General features: G+C 55.3%; 1 protein-coding gene across 1 annotated transcript; it reads right to left on the bottom strand.

Moving 5' to 3' along the window:
- Positions 1-8,899: 8,899 nt before the first annotated feature.
- Matn1 (matrilin 1) lies at positions 8,900-18,204 on the bottom strand. The gene is made up of 8 exons (XM_052716548.1): positions 18,081-18,204; positions 16,433-16,779; positions 14,008-14,230; positions 12,690-12,815; positions 11,824-12,240; positions 11,104-11,256; positions 9,858-9,938; positions 8,900-9,296 (listed from the first exon to the last, which is right to left on the bottom strand). Exons 1-8 carry the CDS (start codon positions 18,187-18,189, stop codon positions 9,247-9,249), a joined length of 1,506 nt encoding a protein of 501 aa, XP_052572508.1. The 5' UTR covers positions 18,190-18,204; the 3' UTR covers positions 8,900-9,246.
- Positions 18,205-18,834: the final 630 nt, after the last annotated feature.

The following is an 18,834-nucleotide window of genomic DNA, read 5'->3' on the forward strand; positions in this document are numbered from 1 at the left end:
CACAGCCGCACACCACATCCTCTTAAACATGCTTCTCTACACAGGGACACTGATGGAGGCCCCGGTTATCACGTGAGTCAGAATTCCTGGCTGCTCGCCTCCAAGGACCCTCCTGCCCATTCTGCAGCTCACTCACTCTTTGTTGCACTAAGACTGAGATTCAGGTTCACGGGGACCTCCAAACCCACCCGTCACTCTAAGTCAACATGGTAGCCAAGAGACCTTTAGCACAAACCTAGTTCATGTCCCTCCTTAGCTCAATCCACGCACAATCCATGCAACTTTCAATTCTCCAGCACCTCCATCACAACGCAGATCCGGGGACCACAGTTTTGATCTTCCAGCCACGAAGCCACAGTGAGGCTGAACTGTCCCCACTCTCTTCCACTTCTTCATTTCTGGACTACTCCTGGTCCTGCAGGCCCTGGTCCAGGTGTCTCTTCTCCCAGGCAGACTTTTATGCTCCCCACCCACAGCCTCAGCACACTTTACAGGACATATGCACAACACTAGCTTCTCTGTACCACCAAAGCACCACAAAGCCACCAACTGTAGGTTATATTGCTCAGCTCATGCCTGGCACACAGCAAGAAGCTTGGTGAAGGATAGAAAATGAAGGGCAGATGGATGGATATGATGGAATAACAGTGTATAAAGAGGTGATTGGGGAGAGAGCTAGTAGGTGTTGAATGGATAGTGGATGGATGGATGGATGGATGGATGGATGGATGGATGGATGGATGGATGGAGAGAGAGAGAGAGAGATGGTGGATGGATATGTGGATGAAGGATGGACAGATGAACGGTGGAGGAACAGATAGATGATGGATGGATCGTGGGTAGGTGGTAGATGAGTGGGTAGATAGTGAGTAGGTGGTGAATAGTGGATGGATGGGTGGATAAATTATGGGTGGATGTATGCGTGAGTGAATTATGGATGGTTGGATGACAGATAGATTGTAGATGGATGGATGGTAGATGGTGAATGAGTGGGTGGGTGGATAGAAGGTGGATGGATGGATGGATAGATGGATGGATGGATGGATGGATGGTAGGTGGATGGTGGAGACTCAGAGCTGGTTCACAGACCCAGAGATATCCATCACAGCCACACCCACAAACCAACAGATCTTCACAAGAGGACAAGCTCCTCCCACCGGCCAAAGGCTGCCTGTGTTCTGTGGAGCTGACCTAACCTTTCTAATTGCTCCTCACGGTCCTGTCCCTGTGTAGTGAGCCTTGTGGCCTCAGCCTACTGCGTCACCACCCAGTAGATGACAAGTGGATCCTGCACCCAGCGTATGAGGTACAAAGAAGCCCCTGGTGGGAACTGCTCTTTAATGCTCTGCAGAGGATGAGTGTGGAGCTCCACATCCCTTCCTCAAAGGAAGCCATGGGTCACCTCACCAGAGCAGGCCAATAAGCTGCTGCTGCCACCTCAGGTCAAGCTCCATGAGCACTCCACCTTCACATGTAACCCCTGCCACATCCACAAGCTGCTACTGCTATCCCCATGTGACAGAGGGGGAAACTGAGACTCACAGGGACCTGGCCATGGCCCCCAGTCATGGACAGAACCAGGCTGAATTCAAGGCATTTGTCTTGAGGACACACAGACATCTCCAGCAAGATTCCCCCAAGCTCTCCCGATCTGCCCCACCCCCACCCCCACTGTATACATCACTTCCTGTTCCCTTTAAGCAGACCAGAAATGGGCTCATTTTCCAATTGGCCTCACCCTGAGCAATAATGTCCGTGAAATAAAGCCTTGATGTGCTAATTGCTTATGGGGTTTTTCTCTGATGCCCATTAAAATAAATACGTGACTAGTAAAATAGGAAGTAGGAAATGTTTGCCTATGCCTGACCCAGAGTCCCTCTCCTATCCCCAGTGAGCAGCCTAGGAGGCTCTGGAGGAGGGAGAAAGTGTAGGGAGGGAGAAGAAATTGGGAGGAGTAGGGGAGGGAGAGGAGCTGGGAAGGAGGAATGGAGATGAGAAGGGAGAGAATGGGGGACGGTGATGAGGGAGGTGGGAGGTGGGAGCCCATGGCAGGTAGGCAGGCCTAGCCTCTCCTACCCAGCACACCCCGGGACAGCCAGGTGCCTCTTTCTCCTGGGAGGGCTCCACCTCGGCTGCTGCTCCTGGTTTGTGCCAGCTGAACACAGGCCACATGAATTAAGGCCTGATGGGTAGGGAGTAAGAATGACCATGGTGGCACGTGATAATGGGATACAAGGACCTCAACACTTCCGGTTCCTGAAAGTCAGAGCCCCTGTTTGCATCACCCACAGGACAGAGATGTGGGGAGCGCTGCTCTCCCTAGAATCCTGCCTGGAATGAACACAGGAAACCACGTGGAGTAATCTAATACTAAAGAACAAGAAAATCCTCCAGCAGGCCGGGCTGTGGTCCCAGCACTCGGGAGGCAGAGCCAGGCGGATCTCCGTGAGTTCGAGGCCAGCCTGGTCTACAGAGCGAGATCCAGGACAGGCACCAAAACTACACAGAGAAACCCTGTCTCAAAAAAAAAGAAAAGGCCGGGCGGTGGTGGCGCACGCCTTTAATCCCAGCACTCGGGAGGCAGAGCCAGGCGGATCTCTGTGGGTTCGAGGCCAGCCTGGGCTACCAAGTGAGTTCCAGGAAAGGCGCAAAGCTACATAGAGAAACCCTGTCTCGAAAAACCAAAAAAAAAAAGAAAAGAAAATCCTCCGGGGCTGGCCACCGGCCTCTCTTCCAGTGGTGCCAGCATATCGGGAGAAGGAGGCAGTCAGGGAGGCCAGAGGAAGGGGCCAGGCTGTGCAAGGGGCCTGTTCTGGTCATGGTCAAGCTGGAGCAGGCCCGGGAGCAGAGCCAACACAGGTAGGGCAACAAAACAGGAAAGCTGACAGGCACGGGTTCAAATCCCAGCACCTCTACTTTGTTCCTTCCACCCCCCCCGAACCCCACTCACCCTCCTGTGAGACAGGGACACCCCACTCAGAGGGTCTCAGGAACCAATGAGATCAGTGTTTCCTAGAGAAACATTCAGCGAGCAGGAAGTAGGAACAGCTATTCGTCAGTTTACACTCACTAATTACTATTTATGGAAATGCAGCCCGAGCTGGCTGTTCTGTAACACTGAACATTATATTTATTTCTGTTTTATATTTGTCTGTGTGTTTCTGCTACATTTGTACTGTGTATGACTGCATCTGGCTATATAAATACAGTATATCTTTTACTCTATAGTGGATTTTATAATCTACTACCAATTGCCATTCACAAACCACTTCCTGTTACCACTACTGAAGGGCCAGGAAACAGAGTGGGCCGGCTCCTTTGTCTGTCGGTCACACCAGGATTTAGGACTGAGGTCAGTGATCCTCCGTGCCACCTAATGTGGGGTCCCTCAGACATCTCTGTTCGCCTCAGCATGAAGGTACCCTGGAGACATGGCCATTGGCCCGAGGAACAAGGGAAGACATGAGGTACAACTTTGGGGTGCTGTTTCTTGGACCTCACGTCACTACAGCATTTGGGGATAAGCTGTTAAACTTGCAGTGGTGTGGGGGAGACCCAGGGACATAGAGATACCAGATGGGGTACCAGATACCCATGCCCCAGGGACCTCTGAGATCAGGAGAGAGATGGAAAGTAGAGGGCTGGATGGAGACCCACAGCCACCATACCTTGAGAAATGGCACTGTCCCCAGGAGTTCTTGCAGGAGTAAAGGGCTAGATGAGATGTTACAGGTGCCTGCCTGCCTCCCTGTGTCAGGACAGAGCTCAACTCAAAGAACACACAGAAGGTGCCTCCCGATGCTGGGTGACAGCCTCATTCCTGAGCTGATGGTGCCACCTGGTGGCCAGATCCTCCATAGCAGCTCCGGAGTCGGCAATTTTAAGATCACATCTCGGTGGCTTCTTGCTGTGCCATTTGGAGGCTATTACTTGACCTCTCTGAGCCTGGGGTGGGAGGAACCTCAGTGAGAGAGAGCAGCAATGCCCACCACACCCTGCAGGCTGATTTGCTCCCTTCACTGCTTCGTGGGTTGAGTTCCACCCCAAGCCTCAAAGTTGCTATGTAGCCAAGGATGACCTTGAACACCAAATCTTCCTGCCTCTGCCTCCCAGCTACTAGAATTGCACACACTTGTCATCACACTCGGATTGTAGTCGGTGCTAGAGATGAACCCAGGGCTTGGTGTGCAACTAGGAAAGCCATCCACCAACTGCATTCTGTCTGACCCAAGGCTCCTATTTTGTGTGTGTGTTAATCTCACGAGCATCTGAAACAGATGTGGGACTGGGACCCTGCACCCATTCCTTTCATTTCAAAAGTTGTTAGTCTAGGGGGAAACCATGTAATTAAAAAGAGGAGACACACAAAAGAGTCCTCCTCCCTGCCAAATCCTGTGACCAGTTGCATTTGTGAAAACAAGACTTCTCATCGAACCCCGATGAGCCACGTGCTCCAGGGCCAGGAGATCCCACTGTAGCTAGAACCCAAGGAAAGAAAGAGTTTTTTTTTTAAAGAAAATACTGATTAGTTTAGTCCTGTGTGTCTATGTGAAATTCAGGAAAACAGAATTAGAGGGAATGCGCTTCCCTTAGATAAAGCCTGCAAGTCGCTTGGGGTCTGTATTTCTGAGGTTTGTGTATAGCCTTAGATTAACCAAATCTAGACTGAAGAGAGACAAGGAAAAGGTGGGTGTTATGGACATATGGCAGACTTGGGGAGAAGGGAGATGAGTCAGTGCCGGGCTTTAGAGAAGGAAAACCCCAAGAAGCTGCCCCTCTACTCCTCAGAACCTGAGGTGGGAAGACGGGTGCTCGAAACACCACAAAGGGAGTGAGCCACACAGGGTCCCCATCCCCACCCAGCAGGGACATCCGTGGCTTCTGCCCTCCAAGTCCCCAGCCTTGGCGAGTGGTGACGGCCCTCTTTCTGGTGGAACCACTGCCTAGCTCCTCAGTCCTGAGGTGACCTTGTGCCCCTGACCCCCAACTTCTTCTCCCCACTCTGTGGATGAACAGAGTCCCGGGCCTGGTTGGCTTGTCAGAGCATGGAGTTCCCGGCCACAGCGATTGGTCAAGGACAGGCCAGGTGCCCAGTCAGAGCCAATGAAGCCCAAGCCTGTGAACTTGGAGCTTGAAGGATGTGAGCTGCAGAGCTGTCTGCATCTTGGGGAGAGGCCTGCCCGTGCAGGAGGTGGCCAGTCAGGGTGGAGACCAGAGCCAAGGACAAAGAGAAGTGGGGCCCAATAACATCACTGAACATAGGGCCTTCGGGCATGGACCCCCCCACACACACCAGGTACTTTCTCAGATGAAGTCCTTGTCACCAGCAATCCAGGGCCTTGGTCATCTGTTCAATCCTCTAGTGCCCGAGGCTGTCTCCTGAGAAACTGGCCAGCTGCTTCCCCCATCTGCATCCCATACTCTCCTGATGCAGAACTGTTCCTCCTGGAGCAGCCCATTACCAGTACACACACACACACACACACACACACACACACACGCACGCACGCACGCACGCACGCACGCACGCAGGTATGCATGCACTCACACACACTCCGTTTGCTGTGTCTGTAGCAAGGGCTGACTGGGTGGGGGCAGCCGAAGCCTCCTCACACCCGGGGAAGCCCCTGTCTCATGCCTCTACTGCCCCTGCTCTGTGGTCACTCCCTGGCACTGGGCCTTGTCAGTTTCCCTGAGTGTGTCTTCTTCTCTACCCTGCAGCCTGCTTGGTGGGGTCCTCACCCACTGCCAGCACCCTGGCCCTCAGGCATGGGGCCCTGCTCCTCGAAGGACTGCCTAGCCCAGCTGTGAGCCTGCTGGCTTCCAGAACGATGATGGGCGAACAGTGGCCCCTGTTCTGCTGAGCTCATCTTGTGTGCTGAGGAGTGATGTTCATTGTCGGGGGGGTGGGGGGAGTGGGGCAAAGTCAGTTCCTATGTTGGCATAGGGTAAACCAGTAGGACTTCCAACTGCTGCACTCACCTGGATGAGTCCCATGTGTCCCAGAGAGAGGACACTGCCTCCTGGGGTCTAGGGAAGACCTGCAGCAGCTTCCCAGCAGGCAAAGGTCCAAACCCAGCCCAAAGGTCTCAATGCCTTCTGCCAACAACCTGCCTGGGATCCAGCAGGGCCAGCTTCAAAGTCACTGCCCTTCCCTGGAGATGTGACATGGATGCTGGTCCCTTCCACCTCCAACCCCATCTAGTGTTTGGGGGAGACATACCAACTCATACTTGTACAAGGGGGACCTGGAGGTGTCTCCCCTTCACCTAAAAGTCTTCAAGGCTTCCCACCGCCCTCTAGATTAAGCCCAAAGTTCAAAACCAGTTCATGGACCCTACACAATCTCTCATGCTTCTTCCCTGGCCCTAGCTACTCCCTGGAGCTGTGGCATTTACTCAGGGCTTCTTCTCAGCCCCTGGCTACTCCCTGGTACTGTGGCGTTTACTCATGACTTCTTCCCAGTCCCTGGCTACTCCCTGGTACTGTGGTGTTTACTCGGGGCTTCTTCCCAGCCCCTAGCTACTCCCTGGTACTGTGGTGTTTACTGCAGGCCTGCCTTCCCATCCCAGGACTCCCCACATGCCTCTCTCTGCCCCTCAACATCTTCTTCCCACCTCCCCTGCCCCTCTATATCCATTGCTGAGCCCGGCCTTTGCCAGGATGCCTTCCCCAGCCCCAGGCTTCACCAGCCACTGGAGCCACTGACCCCTGCCACAGCCAGCTCCCCCACGCTACAGTGCTGGTTGGAATCTCCACGTGGTCCTTTCTGCTGCCTGTGGTCATTCCCTGCATAGTAAGTGCAGACTAGCAGAGGCCATGGGGCATTTTCCATTTTATCCCCAGTACCTGGTGTGCACTCTGCCTTCTTTAATGCGAAATGAACTCAGGCGTGCATGAATGAGCCGAGCACTAAAGAATAGACTATTGAACCTGGCTACTCAGCTCTCCTTCCCCCAAAGCCCTGTACCCCTGCTGACCTCCACCCTTCCCCTCGTGTGCCTCATATCCTGTGTCCTCAAAGGACTCTGCCTGGCCTCCAAGGCTTTCTCACCCAATCCCTATAAACCCACGTGTGCCCAGCAGGTCCTGCCCCATGTTTACCCAGCCCTTGACTCTCTGGGAGCCCTAGACATAGGCCTCTTGTGAGATGTCATGGGACCTCAGTGGACAGTCAAGGATGCTAGAGTCTCTTTGAGCCAGGGACCTGGGAGGGAGGGCAGTGGTTCACACCCTGGGACCCTAAACCCTCCATCCTCACCTCCCTGGGAGACAGCTCGTGGACACTCAGAGCCTGGTAGCCACTCCATGCCCGGCACAGTGTTCATGGGTGCTTCTCTACTCAATTTGCTTCAGTTGGGGGTCCTTGAAAAGGGCCTGGGCCATCTCTCCATTTCACTGAGGAGGACCCAAGACCCACAACTGGTCCAGGATCACACAACCTCAGCAAAGCAAGGCTGCAGTGTGGCCAACCAGCCTGCTGGTTCTTTCCCCAGCACCTAGATGAAGGCCTGGCCTAAGGCCACTGCACTGTCGCATGGCTAAGTGACAGAGACGGCCACTGTCCTGAAAACCTCCATGCCCCTTCTCTCTGCCATCTCAGCTCTGCGACCTTCAGAGCGGTGCTTCGAAGAACACAGACGAGGCTGTCCCAGAGAAACTGCTGGTTCAGCACCCAGCCGTTGGTCTCTGGAAGCCCTGGGCACAGGCATCATGTCAGAACGACCCCAGTGGACTGAGTTCCTTATGAGGAACAGACATGGGGCAAGCCAAATGTCCAGGCTGGGGGAGGTTCCTGGCCCATGCCAGAGGCCCAGGTAGCCCAGCCTGTGCAGACTAGTGAGCCACGGTAGCAAGCTCAGCAGTGTTGCTGAGACTGGAGAATGTCCCCCACATTGTCGGGAGGCCAGGCTACAGGGCTCAGATTTCCTTTCCATGGCTGGAGACTCAAAGCAGTGATGGGTCTTATCGTGTCACCAGGGAGCTGAGTGGTATGGGAGCCAGGGGTCTAAAGGAGGAACCCTCCAGGTCAGAGAGGAGAGGACTGGAGCTCAGAGTGCAGCTGGCAGAGCTCAGGAAGGGCCGACGGGGAGCACAAAGGATTGGGAGTGGTTGTCTGTTCAGGGGCTGCTGCTGTCATTGCAGAGCAGTGGGCACACACAAGAAGATGGAGCTTCCAAGGCAGCAGAAATCATAAAGGGGCCCAGGCCAACCCAGGCTCAGGGGACCTCCCCATCTCCCCACTCAAATGGACCCAACCCGGGGTTCCCAGAAAACCCAGAGAGACACAGACCCAGGCACCACCTAAAGCCACACTCTTCTCCAGGTAGGGCCAAGGTGATGGGAAGACTCTGCCTCACTGAGTCTCTCTCAAGGCCACCCTCTCCCTCCCGCCTGACATGGAGGCTGTGTACACACTTGATACCTGAAAAATGAATGCCCAAACAGATGATTCCTAACTGGTACCACTTCCCACCCCTGTGGCACCGTGTTCTTTTGCTGTCTTGGGGTCCTGATGCAAGAGCCAGTCCACAGACAGAAGTCTCATTATCACTCAGCTTTCCCCTCCATTAAGTGGGGGAACCAGCCTTTTCTGGCTGGTTACTGGGGGTATAGACTGAGACCACGGGGATGATTGTGAAGATGAGCAGGCAGGGCATGAGCTGATCTGGTCTTGGTGTGACCACTGTCAGCTTCACCAGCACCATGCCTCTGTCCCCACAACCGCCTCATCACAGCAACCCCAGCATGTGCACCTGCATCATCCTTCCCCCTGGTCCCCAGTCACCACCTCTAATCCCATCCAGGGTATACAGTGAACCACACTGAATTGTTTCTCCTCAAGGAACAGAAAAATCACTCAGAGTCAAGAAAGGCTAAAGAAGTAACTGGAGGAAAAACAGGAATATATTAAGCTTTTGGTTGGAAAAAAATGCACACACAGTCTCACACACACTCATTCTCTACATTTTCACCTGTGCACACACGTCCCTGCTCCCAGACACACATGAGTGTGCCCAGGCACACACATACTCACAGACATCGTCATGCACTCCCAGCAGGTACAAGCATGCGTCCGTCCTTCCTGCTCCCAGCCCCAGGACGCCAGAGGTTGGGGAGACCTACAGCCGTTCTCCCCAGGCTACCTCACTAAGGCATCAAAGCCAGACTAACTCCAGCTACAGAGGACATTCCCAGGATTGTGAGCCATGTGATGGGTGGGAGGTGGCAAGACCACAGGAGCTGTTAGATGATTCTGTTCTCCAGGACAGCCAGGCGCTTGCTCACTGCTTCCAGTGGACTTGGAGTTAAGGGCAGGCGCAGGTGGTCGGAGCTGGGAGTAATGACCTAACCCCACTTCTGGCTTCCCCCAGGAGCTACATCCAGGACTTTCTCTCCCTCCCTCCCTCCCTCTCCACCAAATCCCAGGAGTACTCATCTGTGATCATTCTCAGGCTTAATCCTGGGGAATTCCTACCATGCACTGGTTGAGACGGGCCAGCTGTCAGGACTGGCTCTGCCTCTGAGTAAAGGCTGGGGTTTACCATGTCACCGGGTGCCTGAGAAGTGAGCCCATGAGCTCCATATTTGGGGAGTAGGTCCAGAATTCTGTGTCCCATCCCTAGAACTTGGCTTCTGCCTCAGTTTCCCTGCCATACGGGAGCCTCTGAGCTTGACAAGGCCCATTACCAGTCAGGTGCCAACCTTTTTAGCCAGAATCCAGGCCTTAGCAGGAGGAGGCTGCCCCAAGCCTCTATCTAGAACCAGACTGTCTGTGGTCATGCCCCCAGCATCCTGGCCCTCTATGCTTCTCCAGCCCTCCCCACCCCTGCCCTCTACAGCCTGAGCAAGGATATGCTTCCTGGTCAGTGCCTGCAGCAGATCCTCCACCTTGGCCTCAAACCTCACTATGGACTCACAAGCACACGGGTCTTCCTCTGCAGCAGAAAGAAGAGGGAGGGTGGACACTGCTGAGCGGTGGGAGGGAGGGCGGCCAGTCACTGCTGGGGCTGACACATGGGAGACTTGGGGGTGTGAGGGGGACCAGAATAGCAGGAGGACATCGGGGACCCTAGATGGTACCCCCAGGAGTGATGAAGAGTGAGCTGTAGTTGTCCTCAGAGCCCTGATAGGGGACTCGGTTGAGTACCTGCTATGTGGGGATAATCAAGTCATCTTAGCTGAAGGCACATCTGGGTCTGACATCTGGAGTGTGTGTGTGTGTGTGTGTGTGTGTGTGTGTGTGTGTGTTCCTATGTGCATGCATGTACATATGTTAGGTATTGCCATCTGTCTAATTTTTTGAGACCAAGTCTTACTCTGGCTTGAAGCTCACCACGAAGGTTAGGCTGACTAGCCAGCAAGTCCCAGGGATCTGCCTGGCTCTGCCTCCTTAGATGCGGATTACAAGCATGCCATACCCAGCTTTTTTAATGTATTCTTTATGTATGTGAGTGTTTTGCCTGCATGTATGTATATGTACTACATCCATGTGATGTCCTCCGAGGCCAGAAGAAGGCATCAGATGCCCTGGAACTGTAGTTACAGACAGTTGTGAGCCACCATGTGGGTGCTGGGAGTCCAAGCCAGGTCCACTGGAAAGAGCAGCCTGTGCTCTTAACCACTCCAGCCTTCTGGCTGTGTTTGTTTTGGTTTGGTTTGATTTTTAGATAGGTTTGTGGGATAGAAATCAGGTCCTCATGCTTGCAAACATCACCAGCTAGGTTTTCTCCATTGTCCAGGAGCCCAGACTTCTCACCGCAAGGATCGGACCGTGGGCCAAGACATCGAGAGAGGCAGGAAGGTTCAGTCCTAGCTCCAGCAATCAACAGCGGCCCCACCCCTCCCGCCTTAGCTTTCCTGGCTACAAAACAGGATCGTGATCTTCCTACCAAATGTGGCAAATAACAGATGTGCAGAGCACTGAGAACAGCACTGGCCAAAGACGGGGGACTAGTATGTCTCAGCCAGCAGCAAGCTAGCCAGCCCACTGCTGATGCTGCCACCAGTGTGCCACTCTGCCTTACCCACGCCACACTCAGATCCAGGGTGACTCATTTCCCCGCAGAGCGCCTCCCTTGGATGGCCCCTGGCCTCACTTACCCACACAGATTTTCTTCTGCAACTTCTTGCCGATCTGGTTGATGGTCTTGAAGTCAGCTGTGTAGAAGTAGTGGTCTGCCACGGGCTCAGAGGCGATCTCCCTCAGCTCATCCTCCACAGCATTGCCCACGCCCACCGCAAACATCTTAAAGCCTGTCAGAGGAACCAAACACAGAAGGCTGGCCTCCAGGGCCCGCAGGCAGATGACTCGGCCTCCTGAGGAATGCCTAGACTGCCTGCACAATGGCACCTCCTGGTGGCAGCTGCTGGAATTGCAGGTGCAATGCCTGTACCAAGAACAAATAAATCTGCTATGTTGTCTGAGCTTCTGCTGTGTGTCCCTGTTCATGTCTGTGATGCGAGCGCTATCTGGCCCTCAAAATATCTGTCTAGTGGTTCTTATTTTCCTCATTTAATTAAAATGGTATAGCCTGTCTCAAAGTGGAGTTGTTTTCCAACAGTTCCCATTCTTGGGAACCAAATTCTGTTGGGAAAGTTGTAAGTCTCAGCAACAAAAGGACCATAAGACAAGCCACTCGGTCCTCCAGGGCCTCAGTTCTATCATCGGTATGAGACTTGACCTAACAAACACCTCCCTATTTGAAATGACCTGGGTTTAAAACATTAATCAGAAGCCATTGAGGCAAGCTACAGTAGAGCTGTGCCTATGGGTGTCCCTGGCCATCAGTGGGGTCCAGAAGCCAGGCAGACAGCACATACCAAGGTCCTTGGCCTTCCTGGCAGCGTCATTAATGTAGTCCTGGCTCCGGCCGTCGGTGAAGACAATGCCCACCTTCTGGGCTCCAGGCCTTGCCCCGCTGGACACAGTGAAGGAATTATCTATGAGATACTTCAGGGCAGCGCCAGTCATGGTGCCCTTCTCCATGTAGGACATGTTCCTCACAGCCGCCTTGATGTCCTTCTTGGTGTGGAAGCGGCCAAGCGGGAACTCCTGGCGTATAGAGCTTGAGTACTGAACCAGCCCCACCTGGGCCAGCCTGTCCGACACGTCCAGGGTGTCCACAATCTGATTGATGAACTTCTTCACCAGCTCAAAGTTCTCAGGACGCACACTCTTGGATCCATCAATGAGGAAGACCAGGTCGGTGGCCGAGCCACCGCCGCCACCACTGCAGACTGAGGAGGGCACAGTGACCAGGGGATGCAGCTTGGGGACATGTTCACCCGTGCCCGTCAGCAGCTGGGCACTCCACCGTGTGCAAGCTCTGGACTCAAGGGTCACCCCTCTTTGTATCTCAAGACTCCCTCTACAAAGCCAGAGTTCCCGGCCCCATTTTACAGCGTCAGAAACAGCTGGTAGATCCGGCAGCTCAAAAACTGGTGGCCCCAAGATGTCACCTCAGGATCTCTGCCTCGCCCTACCTCAACACACCCTGCCTGGTGCGGTGAGAGAGTCGGAAGTCGGGAGAGAACCTCTCATGGTTAACAAGCTCGAGAAGGCATCTGTCTACTTTGTAGACTGGCCCAGAAGCAGAGGGTACAATGCCTCAGATGGGTCTCCTGGGGTGCAGCCAAAGCCCTCTCCCACCTCCCTTCCCAGGGCTTGCCCGGGTCCAACCACTGACCATTGCACGTCTTGCCATCACTGTTCAGGGTGAAGCCTTCATGGCAGGCACAGGTGTAGGAGCCTGGAGAACTGATGCACACCTGCTCACAATCGTGGTCCCCTGTGGCACACAGGTCTGACACCACTGGGGAGACAAGGGGAGGCTCAGATATCACACTCACAAATGCTTGCACTTCTCAGCCAAAATGCTCCTCCCTGCCCGTGAAGACCGGCCCCCCGCACATTCGAGGGAACTGAGACACACGCACCCCAAACTGGATAGAGTCCAGATCCCACACTCTCAACCCAGCGTGGTATGCTGCAGCCAGAGTAAGATCCCCCAAGAAGGGGATAACGCTGCCAAGAAGAAGTCAAGGCCCCTGCGATGGCAGAGGCCACGGGAGCAGGCCCCCTCGGGTGTTCTGTCCACTGCTGTGGCTGTGTATCTACAACTCACACAGCAGTACGCTCAATGCACAACTCCCACAATTAAAATTCTGTTGCATGCTGGGAGCTAGTGCTGTGCCCTGCATGACCCACTTAGGTCAGGTAAGGAATGTGCTCTGAGCCCCATTACACACACGGGGAAAAGGGGGTCCCAGCCTCATCCCTGGTCCAACTCTGCGCCTTCTGACCAGTCACATCCCCCAAGAAATCTGTAGACAAAAGCCCACCTCCCCTCCACAAAGGACTCCAAACCTTCCCAGGCCCCTGCACCCTCCTGCATCATGGAAACCTTTGGTACCAAGATCTACCAGGTAGGTTAGGGTTTTTTTTATTTTGTTTTGTTTTGTTGTTTTGTTTTTAAAATGCTCCCCTAATGGGTTCAAGCCCACCCTTGGTCCCTGCAAGATCATCCTATAAAAAGGCTCCTGAACTGCAGGCTGGGGACCTTGCAGAATCTGAAACCCTCTATTATTGGTCCAGCCTGGGTTCATTACCCACCCTCAGCCTATTCTGGATTCCACTCCTAAGTCGTGGAGGCCTCACCCCTGAGTCTTTGACAATACCCAGCCCGGCTCTCTGGTCTCACCTGTCCCTAACCTGTCACCCTGTCCCAGTCCCACCCCTAGGACTAGCCCCGCCCCCCCATGCCCACTCGGCAGTCTACTATGCTCTGCCCCCAGACCCGCCCTCCCACGCTTATTCCCTGTCTCCACCCTTTCTTCACCTCAACTCCACCATCCCAGGCCGGGCTCTGAGACTGGCTCGATCCGGTCCTGTGGTCCCCAGAGTTAGTCAACCCCTGTGTTGACTCTTAACCCTCCTTCTATCCAACCTCTCGGGCCAGGCCCCGCCCCCAGGCCTGATCGGCCCCGCCCCTCCCGGCCGCTCACCGCAGAAGGCCTCCTGGAACTTCTTGGCCAGCTTCTCGATGACATTGTAGCTCTCCACGTAATCCACGTGCTCGTCCTGCGGCTCGCTGGCGATCTGTCGCAGCGTGGCCTTGTCCACGCGACCCACACCGATAGCGAACAGCTCGATGCCGCTGGCCCGAGCGCGCGCAGACACGTCCCGCACGCTGTCCTGGGGTCTCCCATCAGTCACCACGATGACAACCTGCACGCGGGGGTGGGGGAGTGGCGGGGGCATGTGAGGGCCGGCTCCAGAAAACCCTCAAGACAGAGGAGCCGGGGGTCTGAGAAGCACTGCAATTCGCTCAGGAGCACAGGGCTGGCGGCAGCCATCACACACACACACACACACACACACACACACACACACACACACACACACCAGGAAAGAGGTCCCACTAGCCACAGAGGCTGCAGGCTTCTTCTGACTGTGGGAGATGAGGGCTGAGGTGTCTCCCTTCCGACTCCAGCCTCTGGAGCCTTCTCCATCAGGTAGGAAGCTCTGGGGTCCGGGGGTCCCACCTCCTGAGACTCTGTAAACAGGAACTCTACAAACAGGGCCAGGTGTCTTCCTCACACTCAAGCTTTCTGGGGCCTCCAGCTGCTGAGAACCACGACCTGGTGACTGTGGCCTCTGATCTCCCTGAGGTCCCGGAGATCAGCGTGGGTGAAATTACCTAGGCAAGGAGCTAGCCCCGTGCATTTTCGCATAATGACCACCAGAGGGAAGCCGAGGTTCATGAATGAGGATGGGGCGCCTCCAGGATGTAGCTGGGCTCCTTTCTCACACACACACACACACACACACACACACACACACACACACACACACACCTTTCACACACACACACACCTTTCACACACACACACCTTTCACACACACACACACCCGCCCCAATCCAGAGAACCAACCCACTGAAGGAAATGTCCTTTTGTCCTCCTCCACTACCCAGGATGACACCTACCCTTCCCAGAGAAGCAAAGACTGCCGACTACTCCCCTCCCGCAGGCCTTTGCTCGGTACCCAAGGAAGAGGGGCCCCAGCCTGGCAGTGTCCTCGTGCCTGGCTGTAAAGCAGTTAGGGCAGGCTTGGGCCAGAAGTGGGGTTCCTTCCCTGCAGCTCTCTTTGCTTACCCGGGGTCTCTGCCTCTGCAGAAAGGCATGGGACCGGGGTGAGTGAGATGACTCACCAGCAGTAGCCCCTAAGAGTCAACCACTATTTTAGAACCAGCACAGAGTCCCCTGGGAAGTGATGCGGCACATTCCTCCCCTCAGGGACCTGGAGCGGAAGCCTAGCTGTGACTCTGAGTTGTCACACCCCACCCAGCCCCCTGTGGTTTTTAGTTGCTGAGCCTCTGCCCAACCTTGAGACTTCTAAAGGTCCCACCAGGTGTCTGCCCCCAGCAGCCTCCCTGGGACCTGCTGGGGGAGTGTTGTCCGCACCTGCCCACTCCGGCCTCTAGTCTGATCTGGGGGAACCAGTGTACTCTAGAGATGTGCAGGCAGCAAGTGGCACAGGTCATCATCTCTCTCCATCAGCATTGCCTGGAGCTACCCCATCCTCTAAGTATGACCATGGCCCCTGCCCAGTACTTGATGCTAAATTATTTGAGCAGCACCACAGATTAGACCAGCAGCCGTCTGCTGACACTTCTCTGGGGGCTGGGGATGGTGAGGGTTGTGTGTCAGCCACTGGACACTTCTGACACTGAGAATTTGTACACGTTGCTGGAGCATTCTGTACCCTGTTTTCCCTGTGTGTGAAATGGAATCATCAGCTTCAGGCATTGGTCTACAGCGAGCTAGTAAGTGGGGTACAGAAAGGAGTGAGGAGGGGCTACTCCCTGGGCCAGGGCCCCGGGGCGGGGAAATGGTGACTTCTCAGGCCAACAAGAGCTGGGATGGGGACAGACTCAGAGAAAGGGCAATGTGGGTGGAGAACCTGTGTACTGCTCAGCACACTCCTGGACCCTCCATGACGGGGACCCAGAGGACTGTCTCACCTTCCCAAGCATAGTACACTGGTGCCGTGTGGGGTACACTGGGTACCAGGCACCTTGCTGAGCCAAGCTGCAAGAGAGGTTATCATTACTCAGTTTCATAGGTGGGGAAACTGAGGCACTGTGCTTAAAAGTAGCATATTCAGAGTGACAGTGCCGGTATGGGACGGCGAGACTGCAGAGTCCTTGCCTTCTCCAGAGCATAAGTACCTGGCCTGCTTTTCTCTCCTTCAAGGAATATCCCAACCCTAGCTCTGCCGTTTCCACAGGATGATGCTTGTGATAACCTTCCATCTCTAAAACAGCTGACCGACGGGGAGACACCAGGCGATGCTCCGAACGGAAAGGCCTGGAGAACTCTATGGCATCAGCCCCGATTCCTACTCCCATCATCTAGGGCTCCATACCTTGCTGATGTCAGGAGATCTGGTCCGTCCACCCTCAGCATCACTCAAGGCCTTGGTGATGGCGAATTGCAGGGCCAGGCCAGTCATGGTACCCGTGGACAGCGGCTGGATGCGGCGCACAGCTTGCAACAGCGAGGCCTTGGAGCCGTGGGCCCGAAGTGGGAACTCAGGCTTGACAGTGCTGGCGTAGTTGACCAAGCCCACCCGCGTGGCATTGGGTCCCACATCCAGTGACTCGATGACCTGAGACAGGAACACCTTCACCTTCTCAAACTCCACGGGTCTCACGCTGCGAGAACTATCAACGACAAACACCAGGTCCGTGGGTCGTGTCCTGCAGAGGTGCCCTGGGAAGGGCAGGGAGAAGAAAGCAGAGAGTGGGAGATGTCAGAGGAGTGGCCTCAGGCTCCAGGGAGTCCAGGGTGGGCCTCGGTGGTCCAGCTAGCTTCTCAGCTCAGTGTATGTCTCAGGCACGCCCCTCAGCCTGTTTGGGGGAAGATGGAGACCCCTCCGGTCCTCAGCCACACATCCCTCTTGAGCCTCCCTCATCTGAGCAGCATGCTGATGGCACCTCTTCACAGGATCCTCCAAGAACAAGCAAAGGTGTGTGGAGGCCAGCGGGACTTGCTGGCAAAAGGTTAGGAAGGAGGACACGGAGGGGCCTCCTGGGTGGGCACGACTTAAGAGCCAACATGGTACCCATCTGCACAGCCTCTTGTCATCAGCAAATTCGGAGTCACTTTCCTCCCGGGACAAGGAATTCCTGGCACCACCTTGTCGCCCTGGCCAGGTGGGCCCCAAGGCACCCCCTGGAACAGTGTCTCTTAGACCCCAAGGCAGCACCAGTGACTGGGAGGTGCCAGCGGTGGAGGGAGGGGGGCCTGGGTTCAGCCGCTGACTCAACTGCTCTGTGACCCCAGGGCAGGGGCAGCACTTTTTAAATCCCATTTCCCATCTGTGCAGAGGGAGATGAAGCTGAGGACCAGCTGTCCTGGTCCTGCAGCTGAGATGGGCTGTGACGCTCTACCTGCCCTGCCCTGCCCCAACACACGGAAACAAGCCCATTCTCTGTGGACACACACACACAAAAAAAAAAAAAAAAAAATGAAAGATGTGCCATGGGTTCTCTGCACCTGACAATCTGCCCCCTGCCAGCTCAGCCTCCAAATGGGTGAACTGGGGTCCAGAGACAGAGCTGGCCATATCCCAGGGCCTGACCCCTAGTGGTTCTGGGGCTATCTCACGGCACAAGCTGAAGCAGGTCTTCATCCTACGGCCTCCGTTCCCCATCTGTACTGGAGTGACTGAGCATCTGAGGGCTGCCAGAGCACAGGCCCTGAGAGCCCAGCCCCAGAAAGGCTGTAGAAGCTAAACAGACACCTGGTCTCCAGATCTGCACTCACGGAGCCCTGGGCCTGGTACCGCTCCAGGCTCTGGCTGGCTCTTTGGAGGTTCCTGGTCCCTGCAGCATGTGTAACCAACCCTAAGGGTCACTTGCTCCAGCCCTCACTAACACCATTATCTCCACTGCCCTTCCTGCACCGACACCCCCAAACCCTGATTCCCACTTGGCCTCCATCTGTCTCTGTCTCCTGCCATTTGTCAAGGGCCATGGATCCAGTGTCCCCATCATCCATGGTCCCCTTACCTCTGGACTGAGGGACGAGGCCAAGGCTATCAGGGACATGTAGCAGCAGCAGCAGCAGCAGCAGCAGCAGGCTACAGAGTGCAAAGACTGGGCCAGGGGTGACTTTCATGGTTGCGGCAACAGGGACAGCAGTGGCGCACCAGAGGGGCCAGAGGGAGCCGTCTTATCAACCCACTGGGCAGGGGACAGCACCCCTGCCCCAACCCCGGGGGCGGGGCCAGGCTGAATGGAGGTGTGTGTGCCTGGAGAGGGGGGGTGGGAGCAGTTGGCCACAAGAGCCCCTTTGCCTGCAGAAGCAACTCAAGCCACAGCTGGAATTCAGGAAATCTCAGGTGGGGGGTCGGGGGGAGGCTGCCTTGGCCAGAGCCCGGGCTGACTTGGACCTACCACCCAGGGACACTTGAGTCTGTTGGACTCAGGCCCTAGCCCTGCACTGCCCCTCATTCCACACCTAAGTCCTCCCCACCCACAATCCTAAGCCCGGTTTCCTCACTAAACGTGCTTCCTAGTCACCTCTCCGTACACACACCATCTCTCCTGCTGAGCCAAGTCTCTCCAAAGACCGCTGGGCTGAGTAGCGCCACTGCCCAGCACTGTCTTCTCACTAACTCCATCCCAGCACAATTCTCCCAGATTAATTGCAACTAGCATGGCCATGCTTAGCATGTGCAAGGCAGCGGGGCGGGGCGGGGGATAGTAGCTAATGGCAGATATGGGAGCCGGATCATCCGCTGCGTGACCTCGGGCAGCTTAC

This window comes from Peromyscus californicus, unplaced genomic scaffold (assembly GCF_007827085.1).
Source record: "Peromyscus californicus insignis strain IS unplaced genomic scaffold, ASM782708v3 Scaffold_5__1_contigs__length_169319896, whole genome shotgun sequence".
NCBI classification, from domain to species: domain Eukaryota; kingdom Metazoa; phylum Chordata; class Mammalia; order Rodentia; family Cricetidae; genus Peromyscus; species Peromyscus californicus.

Coding starts and splice junctions, on each gene's coding strand:
- Matn1 (XM_052716548.1), bottom strand. CDS start 18,189: ATGAAAGTCACCCCTGGCCCAGTCTTTGCACTCTGTAGCCTGCTGCTG. Junction 12,816..14,007: donor GTTCCAGGAGGCCTTCTGCG/GTGAGCGGCCGG, acceptor TTGTCTCCCCAG/TGGTGTCAGACCTGTGTGCC. Junction 9,939..11,103: donor GCAGAAGAAAATCTGTGTGG/GTAAGTGAGGCC, acceptor TTTCTGCTGCAG/AGGAAGACCCGTGTGCTTGT.